Here is a 13,705-nt window from a genome sequence, read left to right on the forward strand (position 1 = left end):
CAAAGTCATTGTTGTGCTTGACATGTTTGTTTTCACAAAAAGTGTGTGTATGTGAATGAATCTCCGCGTGTGCATGTGAACGCAATTGACTTACTCCTGATGTTTAATAAAGAACAGAAACATCTAGAAAACAACTTTTTTTCCTCATCCAGTAAAAAAAAGGCTGCTCTATTTTTGTATACTGTATACTGTATTGTAACAGAACACCAGTGGCGAACCGCCAACGCCTGCAAAGCCCTCTCTGCTGGCCTAAAAATATCTGAATCACGGACTGATGTTAATTACATTTTGTCCATGAATTCTTATTAAAAATACCAAATTGTCTTTCAGCTTCCTTTCATTACTTTCCCCTGTTGTGTTGCTTCCAGACGTGTGTTTTCATATTTAAGCGTGTAACCAATCACATGTCAACCATTATTTGTTACCAGGGTCAGAAATATATCTGGACGCCTTCACAATCAGTTCTGCGGACCCTGTCGCATCAAATGTCTCAATAAAACTGTTGCTCAAACCAATCAGAATTCGAGTTGGCAACCCAAAAGGGGTACAACACCTTCTTGAAGGCGCTGGTCAACGTCAGAATTTTCGCAAACTATGATTAGTGAGTCACTAGCCAATCAAAACGGCTGTGATCACAAGCCGCTAGTCACAAGAGCATACTGGCCAAAGCTAGCACACTGTATCGGTAGCGAGCTGCATATGTAAATATATTGTGTTGATTTAATAGCAGTTTTGTCAACCAACAATAGCTGAAAGAGGAGAAGGAATGGCTTTAGTTGGAGATTTCCTGTTAAAGCCATTTTCAAGATGGACTTTTCAAGAAGAAATGACAGCATTTAGAAAGGTCGGTCAGTTATTTCCTAGCTAATGGTACCCTCTCGTGGACTTGTAGTAAATCACGCCACACTTTTAAAAAAATCTGGATTGATTAAGAAGTAGCACCACTGAAGGCCTACCAATCAAATCCACGGCCGCCACTACACAATATTATGTTGGTGCAAGTCTTGAAATCGTTGAAAACACGGGAACACTTCTTTGAAAGGTCTCACTGTAAAAACATCACTAACACCTGACACACCCAACCTAAATGTTGTGTTTTTGTTGTAACAAAAAGTATTTTGAAAATGTATTTGCATCCTGTTGTTACGTGTGGGCGTGTCTTGCTGAGTATGTTCTCCTTGGCACACTTTACCTTGTTTTCGTGTGTCGTCGTTCCTCAATTCTTTACAAACAATCTCACATCACTTCCACGCAACGGCGTGTCCGTGGTGCCCCTGCACAATTTAGCTAGCTCGGATACTTCCTCCGCTCAGTCGTTTCGACTCGCGTGGAAATGTTTTCTTGAGGAACTCACTTTTAACTTTTAAATCGGTGCGTGTGAGAAGGAGCTGGAGAATAAGTTAGGAGGGGGAGGTGAACCCAGGCTCACTCGAGCCTTTCTCGCTTCCTCACCCACTCGCTCGCTCGCTCCCTGCCGGTCTTTTGTATCCAGCAGCTGCGTGTACATGCTTGGCCACTGGCGCTCCATGAGGGGCACCTTCTTACAGCTTTCCTGCAAAGACTCTCTTGCGCGTAGAAGGGGGATAACCCGAACTTATACTACTTCCAACTCCTATTTTGACTATTAACCTATACAGTCACCATAATATCACTACCAGGCGCCGAGGTCATTTTTGGATTGTCAAGCCGAGAAAAGCACGCTGTACCCCGGCGCGCCACAGCAGCGCGACCACCCCCCCTCCTGCATTTTACCATGGATGTACGTTTTTACCCAACTGCCGGTGGAAATGCTATTCCGGGAGAACCAGTGAACATGGATTTCTCCCATTGTTTGGGATACTACAACTTCAACAAGGTGAGAGTGCTTGTTTGTTTGATGAGAATGACCCGAACGCGAGAGTGCATCACTTGTAAACGGATTTCAACATGTGCAGGTTTTCCTTCTCTGATTGTCATCAAACGACATCACTCACCTGCCACTCAGGAAGCAAACTTTTTAACAGACTTTAGTGCTGCATGTTAATATCTGCAAAGAGCTTCGACAAGAACTTAATGCATTGCCATATGACACGAATTATGGCACTAGTTTGTATGCAGATCTTGCTGCAAACATGATGAACACAAAGTCAGAAACAACACATTTGATCATCTGCAATCCAGTTTCAAAAAATAAATGAATATCTTCACTTGCAACCCGTAATGTGACCCAATGCCATAGTTTTGTCAAGCTTGGATTTTGAAGTCATGCTGTTACTTCCATCAACTATAATGAAAGAAGAAGGCAAATCACTACCCAAGCAGTCATTGCACGAGTACTAGAATTGCTGTTTTTCCCCATTGACAAAGATTGAACAACAAATTGTCCAAAGAGAACCTTGTCCGAATGTTTGAAATATTAAATCATTATTAATTTTTTGGGCAATTTTTCCCGGAGTACATTTTTCAAAATACAATAGTTAACTGAACCAAAGCCACGGTTGATTCAACTACTTTGCACAGGAGGAAGATACCCTGAAAAAAACTGAAATCAACCCCTGAAAATGTTTTGAACAAGGTTCTTTCGTTTTTATTCTCTGAAAATTCAATTTGTCGAAACAAATAATGAATATGACAGGGGGCGGAGGGGTTTTTGATTTACAACATCGTATGCTGAGAGATTTCAAAGTGCAGCGGTGTCATATGTCGTCCTGTGGCACGAGACGTTAACACTTATACTTACTGTTTGTCATGTGTTTGTTTTCTATTTATGACTTTCCAATTTTTATTTTTAATGTAACTTAGTGATAGTCTGTTCTATTCCAATTTGGGTACACATTTATGTTACATCACTGGTAAATTTGCACGTTTGTTAAAAAAAAAAATCGGCTTTTTATGAGCATAACCTCTCAGTTGCTTACTTCAAATGCTTTGCCAGAGTTTAAGCAGCCGTGGAGAGTAAAAGTACAAACTTTTTTTGTAAAATATCTCTTTGAATTAAAAAAAACTGGAAAAATGCACACGTAAACATGTATGACTACATCTCACTTGTCATTTTGAGGATTTGTAGTTATAAAGTGCCCCCGCGTGAAAAATCAGTCACTATAGGAGTTCATTTTGAATCTGATTGTTTTAGATTTATAGTTCAGAAGTGTTTTCGTACCATTGTTTACTGTAATGGCGACTTTAGCGCTGCGGTAGAGTATGTTTGTGAGTGATTGTTCACATTTTAAGTACAACATTGTGTTATGTCGCTATTGAGGGAACGATAGACTTTTGTAGACAAAGGACGAATGTAGAGCGTACACTTTGAACATCCATTCTGCGGTGTTGTAAATTGTGACAAAAAAATAGACCCATTTTTTTTTCCTTCAAAACATGCTTGTAGAGAAACGGACAAGAATTTTATGAATATTGGCCAGTTCAAAGCATGGTTAGTATTTCAAGGTGAATGTTTGGAGCTCCTGTTTCCATGTAAGTAGAATCAAGTAGAATCATGCTCGAGCCTAAGCGGGACTATAACGTGGACCTTAACGGATGTCATGTTTCTTCTTCTGAAGCCCATAAAACCTGCGAGTGAATCAACAGCGCCTCCCTTGGTAACAGCCAAGTAGTGCATTTCAATTAAAAAATGACAAATTCTTAACTCACTGCCATTCCTGAATTATTCGGGAATTGAAAAGCATTTTGTGGAGCGCCATTCGGAAATTTGTTCAGGTTTTGTTTTTAAGTGGGTGTGAATCAAGCTCCGGTCAGACCTCGGCAATGTTTCCCCTTCCCATGAGGGGGCAGCATTTACCTTTTGTACAGCCGCCCCCACTTTCAATGCAGATAACTCTACAACCAAGTAAGCTTGAAATCTGAACAAATGTGTATGTATTGCATTGTATTTTGGACAGCCGCCCTCAATTCAAGCTCATATAAGTCCAGACCCTTATGATTTAGGAATTAACTCATTTTTTTCTGATGAAAGAAGAGAGTCTAAGGTTCCTGACACTCCGAATTCGCGAATTGAAAATATGACGTAGAGCGGCATTCCCGAATTTGTTCGGGTTTTGTTTTTTTTCCTGCTTTGGTGCCGATAACGCGCTGGCCATAGCCTTTGGGAATGTTTTTTTTTTTTCCACAAGGGGGCAGCATTTCCGTTTTTCCATGTTAGCGCTTTGTTCCATCTTCAGTTGTTGTTAAATTGCTATATAAACCAATATTGCATTGTATTTTGGACAGCAGCCCTTATTTCAAGCTCATATAACTCCAGACCCTTATAATTTAGGAATTAACTCGTTTTTTTTTTTTGAAAGAAGAGAGGCTAAGGGTTCTTACGCTGCATTTAATATTTATGTTGTCTTAAAGCTCAATATTCTGTGGGTCCCGCAATTTGAGAGAAAATGACAAAACACACTGGCACTGGAGTGGAGACATATTTGCACATCGCCTGCCAGTGAATGAGTTAACAATGACATGATAGATTATAATATGCCCCATCCAACCCTCCTTCCCCATCCAAAATACAGATTTAAATCAAAACTCTTGATTGACTGCATTTTATACTTTCATGTGCAGACTGTCAGAGACCATGTAATGTTCTTTCTCTACTTCCATGACAAGGTTTCCAAGCATAACCTCACTGCATGCTTGTGAAACATCACCAGGGAGTTGTGGTATGTTTACTAGATGCAGAATGTTATGCAAGCCAAATATTTTTTTAGGGGGGTCAGGGAGTCTCATGATGCCAGGGTTTTACTCATGGTGATGTATCACTCTGACAGAAGAATAATCCCACAACTGTTTTTGCCATTGTGGTAAAGTCAAAGAAACGTTTCCCTGCTCCTGCTGGGTTATCAGGTCTATTTGGTCTCTGCCGCTGCCCAAAAAAAGTTGCCGGCTTTGTTGTACTGTTTCATCAGCTTCATTGTGGCCAACTTGTCATATGTGCCCAATTTCATCATGTCTTCATCAGCTCCCGAGAGAACGCTTCTTTGATTCCACTAGATTTCTTGGTCTTCGTTTGCTCCAAATTCCTCAGGGCGAGTGTAATCATCTGTAACGTTTAATTGGCCACTAGGCCAAAGGAAGTCTATCCTATATCTCCACCAGTTGCAGTAGGATGGAAATGGATATGGAGTGCTGAAGAGTGGGCGGGGTGGGGTGGGTTTTTCGAACATGCACAAAGCAAGCGTTTCATGCTAATGAGTATTGTTTGCATGGTGGACGCATTCTTTTCTTCGTATGCGTCATGCCAACTGTCCTTAGGTTTATTTCTCAGTTTGCCAAGCGCTTGGTGTTATGTATCGCTCTTTTAAAAGTATTAATACACCTTGGCAGGATCTGAAGTAACATAAAAAATAAAAACACAACCCAGGCAGTTAGTGAGACATTAGATTTTTTTTTATTTTATAATGTTTTTAATATCAGAAAAATCTGAACGAGTGACATTAATTAGATGGCGCAGTCATGACTAATGGAGACGATATGAAAGAGGAACAAGCCGCGACTTGATACAGAAGAATGTTGAACAAGGGAATGTCATCGTTCATTTGAAATCTATGAATCTGAATGTAGGATTATGTAGTACGATTTTGAATTTGCAGACAAAAATGTTGCAGGAAACCTTGTGCGTTCAAACTTTTGGAGTTGGATCAGTTCAACACCAGTTTAAAAATCAGAATCAGAAAGCTTTTAATCATCCCACAATGGGGACATTGTTTTTTTTCTCCCAATAATTAACTGATATTTTTTTTAACTGAATTTGATCATTTTTGTCTTTGTTTTTGCGCATGTTTACATCACCTTTTAAAACCTGAATATAATAATAATAATAATAATAATAATAATAATAATAATAATAATAATAATAATAATAATAATAATACATTTAATTTACAAGCACCTTACAAATCACCCGAAGATATTTTACATTTAAAGGACAACCGACACCATTTTTTTGTTTCCTGACATCAGAAACACGTTTTATAGCATCTAAAATACCCAAAACACTCAGGCTGATATTTTTAGTCAAATGCAAAACAGCAATAAAAATGACTTAAAGTGTCCTTAAAGTGCCACAAATCAGCTCGAAACTGGGGATTTTCCGAAAGTCCCGGCCCCAGTTCGTGACGTCACACCAGGTCGTCTTGCCTTGCTCAAGAAACAAAACAATGGGCTCACGGAGTTCAGATTCGGAGAAGATGCTTCCTTGTTACTCATCTAGTTATGAATATAATAGTTCTGAAGAGGAAAGCATAAATGTTTGCAATCGATTAAAGAAGTCCTTCCTTATCAATTTGAGCCGTCTGGACTCCAATGTAGTGCCCAGAAAAAGCACAAGATGGCGCCCAAGCTCCGTTGGAAATGGGCTGATTTGTTTGCTGGGAATTTGTGTCAGCGAGTATCAAATAGTAGTGTTGGTGCAACACACAACGATTCACCATCACGTTATTTATGTGTTTTCCTTCTAATTTCGCCATCAACACAAAGTATTCAGACCAAACAAAGTCCCTCAAAATGCATTGTGTGTCGCTTTCTCGGTCAGGGGCGTTCCTTCCGTGACGTCACTTCAGGCATCGTCATCAACTCGAAAACAAGACTTCCTGAATATTCAGCGCGAGTCATAAAGCGTAAAATATAGCTATATGCCGTGGAATCTTTGCAAAATGCGCTCAGTAGAAGTCATTTGAAGTGATTTTACAAATTATGGACACAACTTGTCCGCAGGTGTGGGTTGTCCTTTAAGAAAGTTTTTTTTCTGTCCTAAGAATTAACTGATGTCTTTCTTAAACCTGAATTTGATCATATTTTTGTTTTTTTTTGCACATGTTTACATCAATTTTCAAAACCTGAATATAATAATAATAATACATTTAATTTACAAGCGCCTTTCAAATTACCTGAGGATATTTTACATTTAAAAGAGCACCAAAACAATAAAACCACGAATAAAATGTTAAATACTAAAATAGCTGATTAAACTAAACTGTGAATGCAATTTTAAACAGATGGGTTTTGAGGTGGGATTTGAAAGTGGGAAGAGAGTCAATATTACGGATGTTGTGTGGAAGTGAATATTGCCAATGTGCAAGTTTTGATAGGATTATTGATTGACTGCATGTCAGGATAACTACTCAGTGCTGAATGTCCTTGTTTGAGTCATTTTAGCCAAACTTCCATCCTCCTTTTGGAATATTTACGGGAACATAAAAACAAATTGACATCAGATGTTCCGCTTTACGCAGATTTATTCTGCTATATTCACTGTCGGGCGTTCACATTATTGCTCTTCAAGGGTTTCTCGTTGCATTGATGACTCCGCATTTTCATATTGCCACTTTCGATCACTTGAAGCAACACAAGGTTTCAGTCAGTAACATATCTGCTTCCATTGTTTGGAAAACCTTTACACAAGCACAGTGGAGTTTATTTCCAGTCATACAGCATTTATTTGTCCGATTTCATATAATGCACATGATGTGAGACAGCGAAAGTTATGTGGTTACGTGTGCAAGTCTCAGCGCTGGTCCCAAGACGAGGAGCTATTTGGGTTTGTCTGGCTTTTTGGTATTTGTAAAAGCAGAATGTGATCAACCTCAATGCTTTCATGAAAGAGAACCAGTGTATCCTTCATATTTACGACCATCTGGTCTGCCTCCCTCCCTTTTTTTTCTTAATAATGTTTCAAATACAGTATCCATTTAGTGTGGGATTTCATAGCCTCCAGGCGTAGAGAGATTGAAATTACCAACAGATGTTCTTGCAAACTCTTCACCTGCTCTGGTGCTAATACTCAAACGAACAGGAATTCCATCGGTGCTAAAACATTTGGGTAGATATGTAACAAGATTTGTATGTAAGGGTGGGGGGGGATGAAAGGAAAAACATTGGCAAAATAGAATAGTTGTTGCACCAGTGTAACATTTGTGCAGGTAGAAATGATTAATAAGAAGACACAGGCTAATGTTAGCCAACACTGTTGTTGTAAATTAGCCATATGTGCTGCTGTTTGCTGCGGCGGTCTCTTGTCTTTCTGTTCTTAGTATCGTAATGAAATTGGCATATCACTTGTTTCAACATTTCAGCTTGAAATGAAAAACACACATACTGTCCAAATGTTAGCTAACCTTGCTACCATGTCTTCATTCTGGACTCCCAAGTGTTGTATTACGTTCCAATCTCCACTTTTTCCACAGCAGACTGCTTTATTGCCACCCTTTAACTTATCCTTCAAATAAAATTGTGATTTTGTAACATTTGACTTGCTAGAAATAATAAAATACCATATGCTAACTCCACTACAGTTCTGTCCATTAAAAAAATACTGCCCATGTCCAACTTGTATCCTTCAGTCTTCTTTCAAATAAAACTGCAGCTCTATGGTTATATACATGTAGACATCATTCAATGAGAGAGAAAGAGAGAGAAAGAAAAACCCACAAGATAATATGTTACTCTGTTGCTGACTTTTTTTCTCGATGCTGAAGTATTACACGCCAGTCCCTACTTAGGTGCAGCTCTCCATTTTTTTTGCACTGCCTGTCGAATAAAATGTGTCATTGTAGAATTTGAGGATAATTGAGCATACCGTAGCTTCCCCTGTGGCTGGGCAGTATTATACTCTAGCAGTCTCCACCACAGCACTCAATTTCTTGTTTATCTCACTCCTCTATTGAATAGAATCTGTCTTTCTATTCCAAGAGGTTGGTACAGCAGACCTTTCTTCTCTTTGACTGTTTTGTTGTTTTCCCCCCTATAACTCAGTTTAGTTAATGTCTTCCATGTGGTATGCTTCTTGTAGTTGTATTGGGCACCATTTTGGAAAAGCGATAGCTATTATTTGGTGGTTGCTCATCTCCAGCGGTATTCTGGCTGGTAATTGAATCCGTTTGTATGTTCTTGGTGGCCTACAACATTACAAGAGCAAAGTACACTTTTACAATTATGCCTTTATAGTTTGTGTTTCTTTTTTAAGCCACCTATGATCCTCTTGAGTAACTCATTGCGCGATGAAAAAAAACAAGTCTATTGAAGGGAGCTGCAGCTGTAATTACCTGAGGCATTTACTAGGCCTGTTAAAAGAAACTGATCCTGACACCGAAGAGTTGCAAAAGCTCTCTCCCACCCTCCCTGGTCCCATTGTGTCTTTTGTCCCGCCTTCTCCACCGTAAGCAAGGAAAGGGTTAAAGCTTCGCCTCTACCCGTGGGCCTTGTGCATCGCTCTAGTGTACACAGCTGGTGCCATTTCATCACACACATTCTAAACATATCCAAACACAACTTAAACTGTGTGCCCGGGAAGAGTGTGTTTATGTGTGTATGTGTGTGTGTGACCTCACAAGCTGTTTTTTCAAGCCCAACAGTTGACAGATAGGACTCCAGGGTGTGTGTAAAATGTGTAATTGTACAAGACGTGAATAGCTGATGCTGTTTTTTTCCCCTTACAGCCTTTTAATTGTAGCCTGTCAGGAGCTGTAGTTTGCCAGATTTATTAAACACCCAATTTCCCCACTGAGATGAGAGAGAGGGTTTATTTTTAGTGCATCGTCATTGCCACAATACTCTCTAATTGAGCTCCCATATTTGAGAATGATGTTGCCGACTGACTTCTCAATGATGTAAAAACTGTCAACTGTACAGTGACATAGTATACTTTCATTTTCTTTCGCGGCACAGGACGTTCACAGGGTCAATGTTGCGAAATGGGCATGCTAACATCCTTAACTGTCACACAAGTAAAAACAATGTTTTTGGATCGTGAAAAGGCAGCCTGACTAATTATTTATTAATTAGTTATTAATTATAATTAGTTACTTGTTAGTCTGCACAATGAAAACATTTCAAGGAATAGTCACACAGAAAGAAAAGACCCATAACATTTTGGTGCTGGTCTGGATTAAGATTCTGTTCACTTCTGGACATTACAACTCAATATGCAATGGGTTTCCTACCACGTTTCCCAGTTTTTTTTTTTGTTCGTTTGACTTCAAAATGGCACTGCAAGAGTGGCTGCCTTTCCAGCAGCTCCTGTATTTTGTTTTTCTACTTCTTTCTTTCTTTTCCTCTTCCTTTCATAACTTTGCTGCTGTGAAATGTAAATTTCTCTGCTACGAGACTAATACAGATAAATCCAATACAATTTCAATTGAACTAGTTTCTTTAATATGACCTCATCTATTCGGAGTTCAAGCTTCTTAGTAACATTTAACATTATCAGAAAAATTCACACTCTTTGTACATTTTCTAAAATCATGTGAATTTATCTCATATGGCATATTTGAAAATTGATCTTTTCTAAAAACAAACAAAAAAATTAACAGACCAACAACCAAACTATTCAGTTCTGACTTTGCGTGTTGTCAAAGAAAAGCAACCAGAAAAAAAAAACAACAACAAAAAATAATTACCACTACTTTTCATGTTTACTCAGCGTGAAATGAGAGAGCGCACCACCAGATAAAAATGATCAAGCAATAAAGTTGCTCGTTTTCCTCTTGTTTCAAACACTTCCTTAAATCCAATTTTAAAGCTCCGAAATTATGTTTGCACATGTTGACTCAGTGCTATTAGCGCCTGAGCGTCCGTGTGAACCCGCAGCTGTGCATTCAGTCCTCAGCTCATAATATGCCGCTTATCTCTCTGTTGTGTGCTTGTAAAATGTAGATATGCGGTTGTTAGGTTGCCAGCCATGGACTCAGTTTCCGCTCACCACAGTGCATTCGATAACATCCAGGCTAAATCTATAAAAAAAGGTTTTTAGGATTTAAAAAAAAAAAAAAAAAAAAAGGAAAGTAGTAGTATTTTGACTACAATATGGTTCACCGTATTAAAAGGCGTAGTGGCAGTTATTGGGACTATTTCTGCATTTTACAGATACACGAGAAGCATTTTTAAAAAATGAATTAATGTTAAAATGTATGCTAGCTAGCTTAAAAAAATATGTGCATGCTAGCTTATGTTTATAAAAAGAGCAGAAGGAGCGCGAGCGAGTTTGGTTGTACTTTATTAAAGTATGTAACAACAGAGTGCGCGTAATTGTCAGATTCAGTCTTGTTTACGCGCGTCTCATCAATAGGTCGATCAACATTGCAAGCTGACATGTTAGCCCAAACATCCAGAATCCATTTGCAAATTGTGTCTTAGTTAAATTGTGTCAGCCATCGATCCCACACTGATTGCAACTTTAGTCTGGCCATTTTTGTGTTATACCACGGGCACTAAGCACAAAAGAAATAGTTGACTTCATACCATTGAAAGTCTCGCTACAGTGCTAGTTCCTTTTTTTTCTACCATGTGGGTCAATGGGATCTCGAAAGTGAGTGATAGTTGGTCCATTTCCGTGATATGGTTGGGCTAGACGTGTTTGTTGGCAATATTTTTGTAATATTTCAACATTTCTGAGAATGGTCAGTAACAGAAGCCAAAAGTTATGCGATTTGCTGCAGCGCTAATTCTCACTGAGATTTGACCTGTGGACAACATTTAAAATTGTTTCAATGAGAGTCTTGACCCAAGTGCCACAGAGCAACAAGAAAGATCACTGATTTGGGTCACTTCATCTCATAGGGTTGAAGGGAAACAAACATTCTGTCAAAGAATGTTTCTGTATAGTTACATACCTACATAAATGCAGCATATTCACTTTCCAGCTGCTTTTTATCCAGAGTAAATAAGCACTTCTCAATAGAGCCAGTCAATCACTTGTTGGTTGATTAAATCAGTGTTGTGTCCCGACAGTGGTTAGAAAACATCAATTTTTAGAGCTTTCCAGTTGGGGTAGCAGAACTATTTTTCATCGCTCTTCTATCCAATCCGCTTAATGGGCTCATGGGCCGTATTAAAACAGTTGTCTTTTAACTTGACATGCTTGATTTAATATCTCTTCCCCCCTCAATGATAAATGCCATCCCCTCTCAATTCTCTCAGTTGGATTTCTTGCGTTCCTTGAAATGTTTCTGCTGGTAATATTTGGTTTAGCTTCTAATCAAGATCAATGCGTAATCTCATGATAGTGGTATATTAACGTTCTCTGTCAAATCCAGTTTAAAATAAAACATTTACTGTATATGGTTCCCTTCCAGCAATAGGGTTAGAATTTCTTCCTTCTGGGCTGCAGGTGTGTTTTGCCTATGATTTATCTGCAAAACCCCCCAACCCCCAGACTCTCTCCCTTTCCCTCACATGACACATTCCCATAATGCAATGTGTTACCGGGCTGCACTCAAAAGGAGTGACAAAAGCAGCAGGTGTGCAAATATCTCTCAGAGTCATCGGACAAAGAGCTTCAATATTAGCTTTAAATAAAAATGCTCTCATTTTAATGGACAAATAGGTGCACTGTAGAACATAGTTTTTTTCCATCATGGATCAAAAGATAGTGTGGCTTTTATTATGTTCAAGCAAGTTGTTCATTGTGTTTTCACCTCCAATTAAATATCTGTGAGGACAGTTGACAAATTGACAGTTCTCAGGCACTAGAACAATCAAGGAAGAATTTGATTTTTGTTGTTTTGTTTTGTCTATCTTTTGGCTCTGTCACTACACGACCGTAAGCATTGTAGCATTTCATTCTCCAGCTATGACGAATCAATTTATACTCAGTTCCAACTATTACATCACTCTGAATATTTGGTTATTGTTGGTTTGATTGGTCACTGAGATAACAACCGGACTTTTCAAGGAATGATCAAAATAAATAACTCTCACACAATGATCTCTCATTGAGTAGACCATCGCTGACCACAGCATGAGTAGTGTGCTTGTCAATCACGGTAATTGAAAGTCAAAATTGTGGTCACACTGTTCCAGGGTTACTGGTGACAATGCATGCTGCCACACGTGAAATCAGTCATGAAAATGATAGGGGTTGCAAGTCAAGTTAATTCCATCAGTGTGCACATTGTAAGCCATTCCAATAACAGCGCAGGACCCTTTTTGACCACTTAAACAAGCTTTGTATTTTCTGAAAATTGAATCCCACCCAGGCCGCTACACTTTCAGTCTGTCTTTTTCCTTCCAAGCATGGTACTGGTGTAATGAGAACCACACATAATAACATTGTTTGCGCTATCGCTTCTTCAGTTTGAAAGACATTTTTCGGTCTTTACTGCAATGGGCAATTTAGTGTGAGTCATTAAAAACAAATAAATGTTACTGGGGTTAAAACAGCACGTATGGAAGAACCAATTACCTTTTGCTGATCTATCCGAAATTTGTCATTTTGACTTGTCTGGGAGGAAACATAACCTATAGGTACTGTTGATCCCATTGCAAGTGGACTGGGGCAGTGAAAACTCAAAATACATGATTATATTTAAAACTAAATTTTATACACTTTCTCAAAGTTGTCTCAAAGCCAAAATTGACCTTTTCCTTCCACCTAACAATCTCTTATTACACAGTCCTCCCTTTCAGTAACATGTCAATGGAATTTCATATCTTACGGAGGTGTTTCATCTCCATGACATTACTTGCCAAAGGAAAGTGCAGCTTGGGGGTACAGTCCCTGAAACATCAACTAAAATTATGCTCCAAATGGGTTTCATGAAATTCTTGATTCCACATCTGATATTTTTGAGAGTTCGCAGCATGTCCTGGTTGTTTGTATTGGCAGCTGAAACTTTTCATGAAGCGGGATAACAGATGAAGGTTTCAACATTGGCACCGTATGCCCTAAATGGTATGTTTTTCCACTCTTAAAAAAGATAACTTTTTAAAAAACCTGCACTGGCATTTAAATTCT

The 13,705-nt window shown here is 38.8% G+C and overlaps 1 protein-coding gene across 2 annotated transcripts in view; it reads left to right on the forward strand.

The window, feature by feature from the left end:
* Positions 1-1,304: 1,304 nt before the first annotated feature.
* LOC148900924 (TOX high mobility group box family member 3-like) overlaps positions 1,305-13,705 on the forward strand; it is a 71,278-nt gene continuing 58,877 nt past the window's right edge. For both annotated transcript variants that reach the window (XM_088992995.1, XM_088992996.1), the window contains exon 1: positions 1,305-1,855. In XM_088992995.1, coding sequence (XP_088849121.1) covers positions 1,754-1,855 — 102 coding nt within the window. In that variant the 5' untranslated portion in view covers positions 1,305-1,753. The remainder of the gene's footprint in view (positions 1,856-13,705) is intronic.

This window comes from Hippocampus bargibanti, linkage group LG03 (genome assembly GCF_051943395.1).
Source record: "Hippocampus bargibanti isolate YZ-2025 linkage group LG03, ASM5194339v1, whole genome shotgun sequence".
Lineage (NCBI taxonomy): Eukaryota > Metazoa > Chordata > Actinopteri > Syngnathiformes > Syngnathidae > Hippocampus > Hippocampus bargibanti.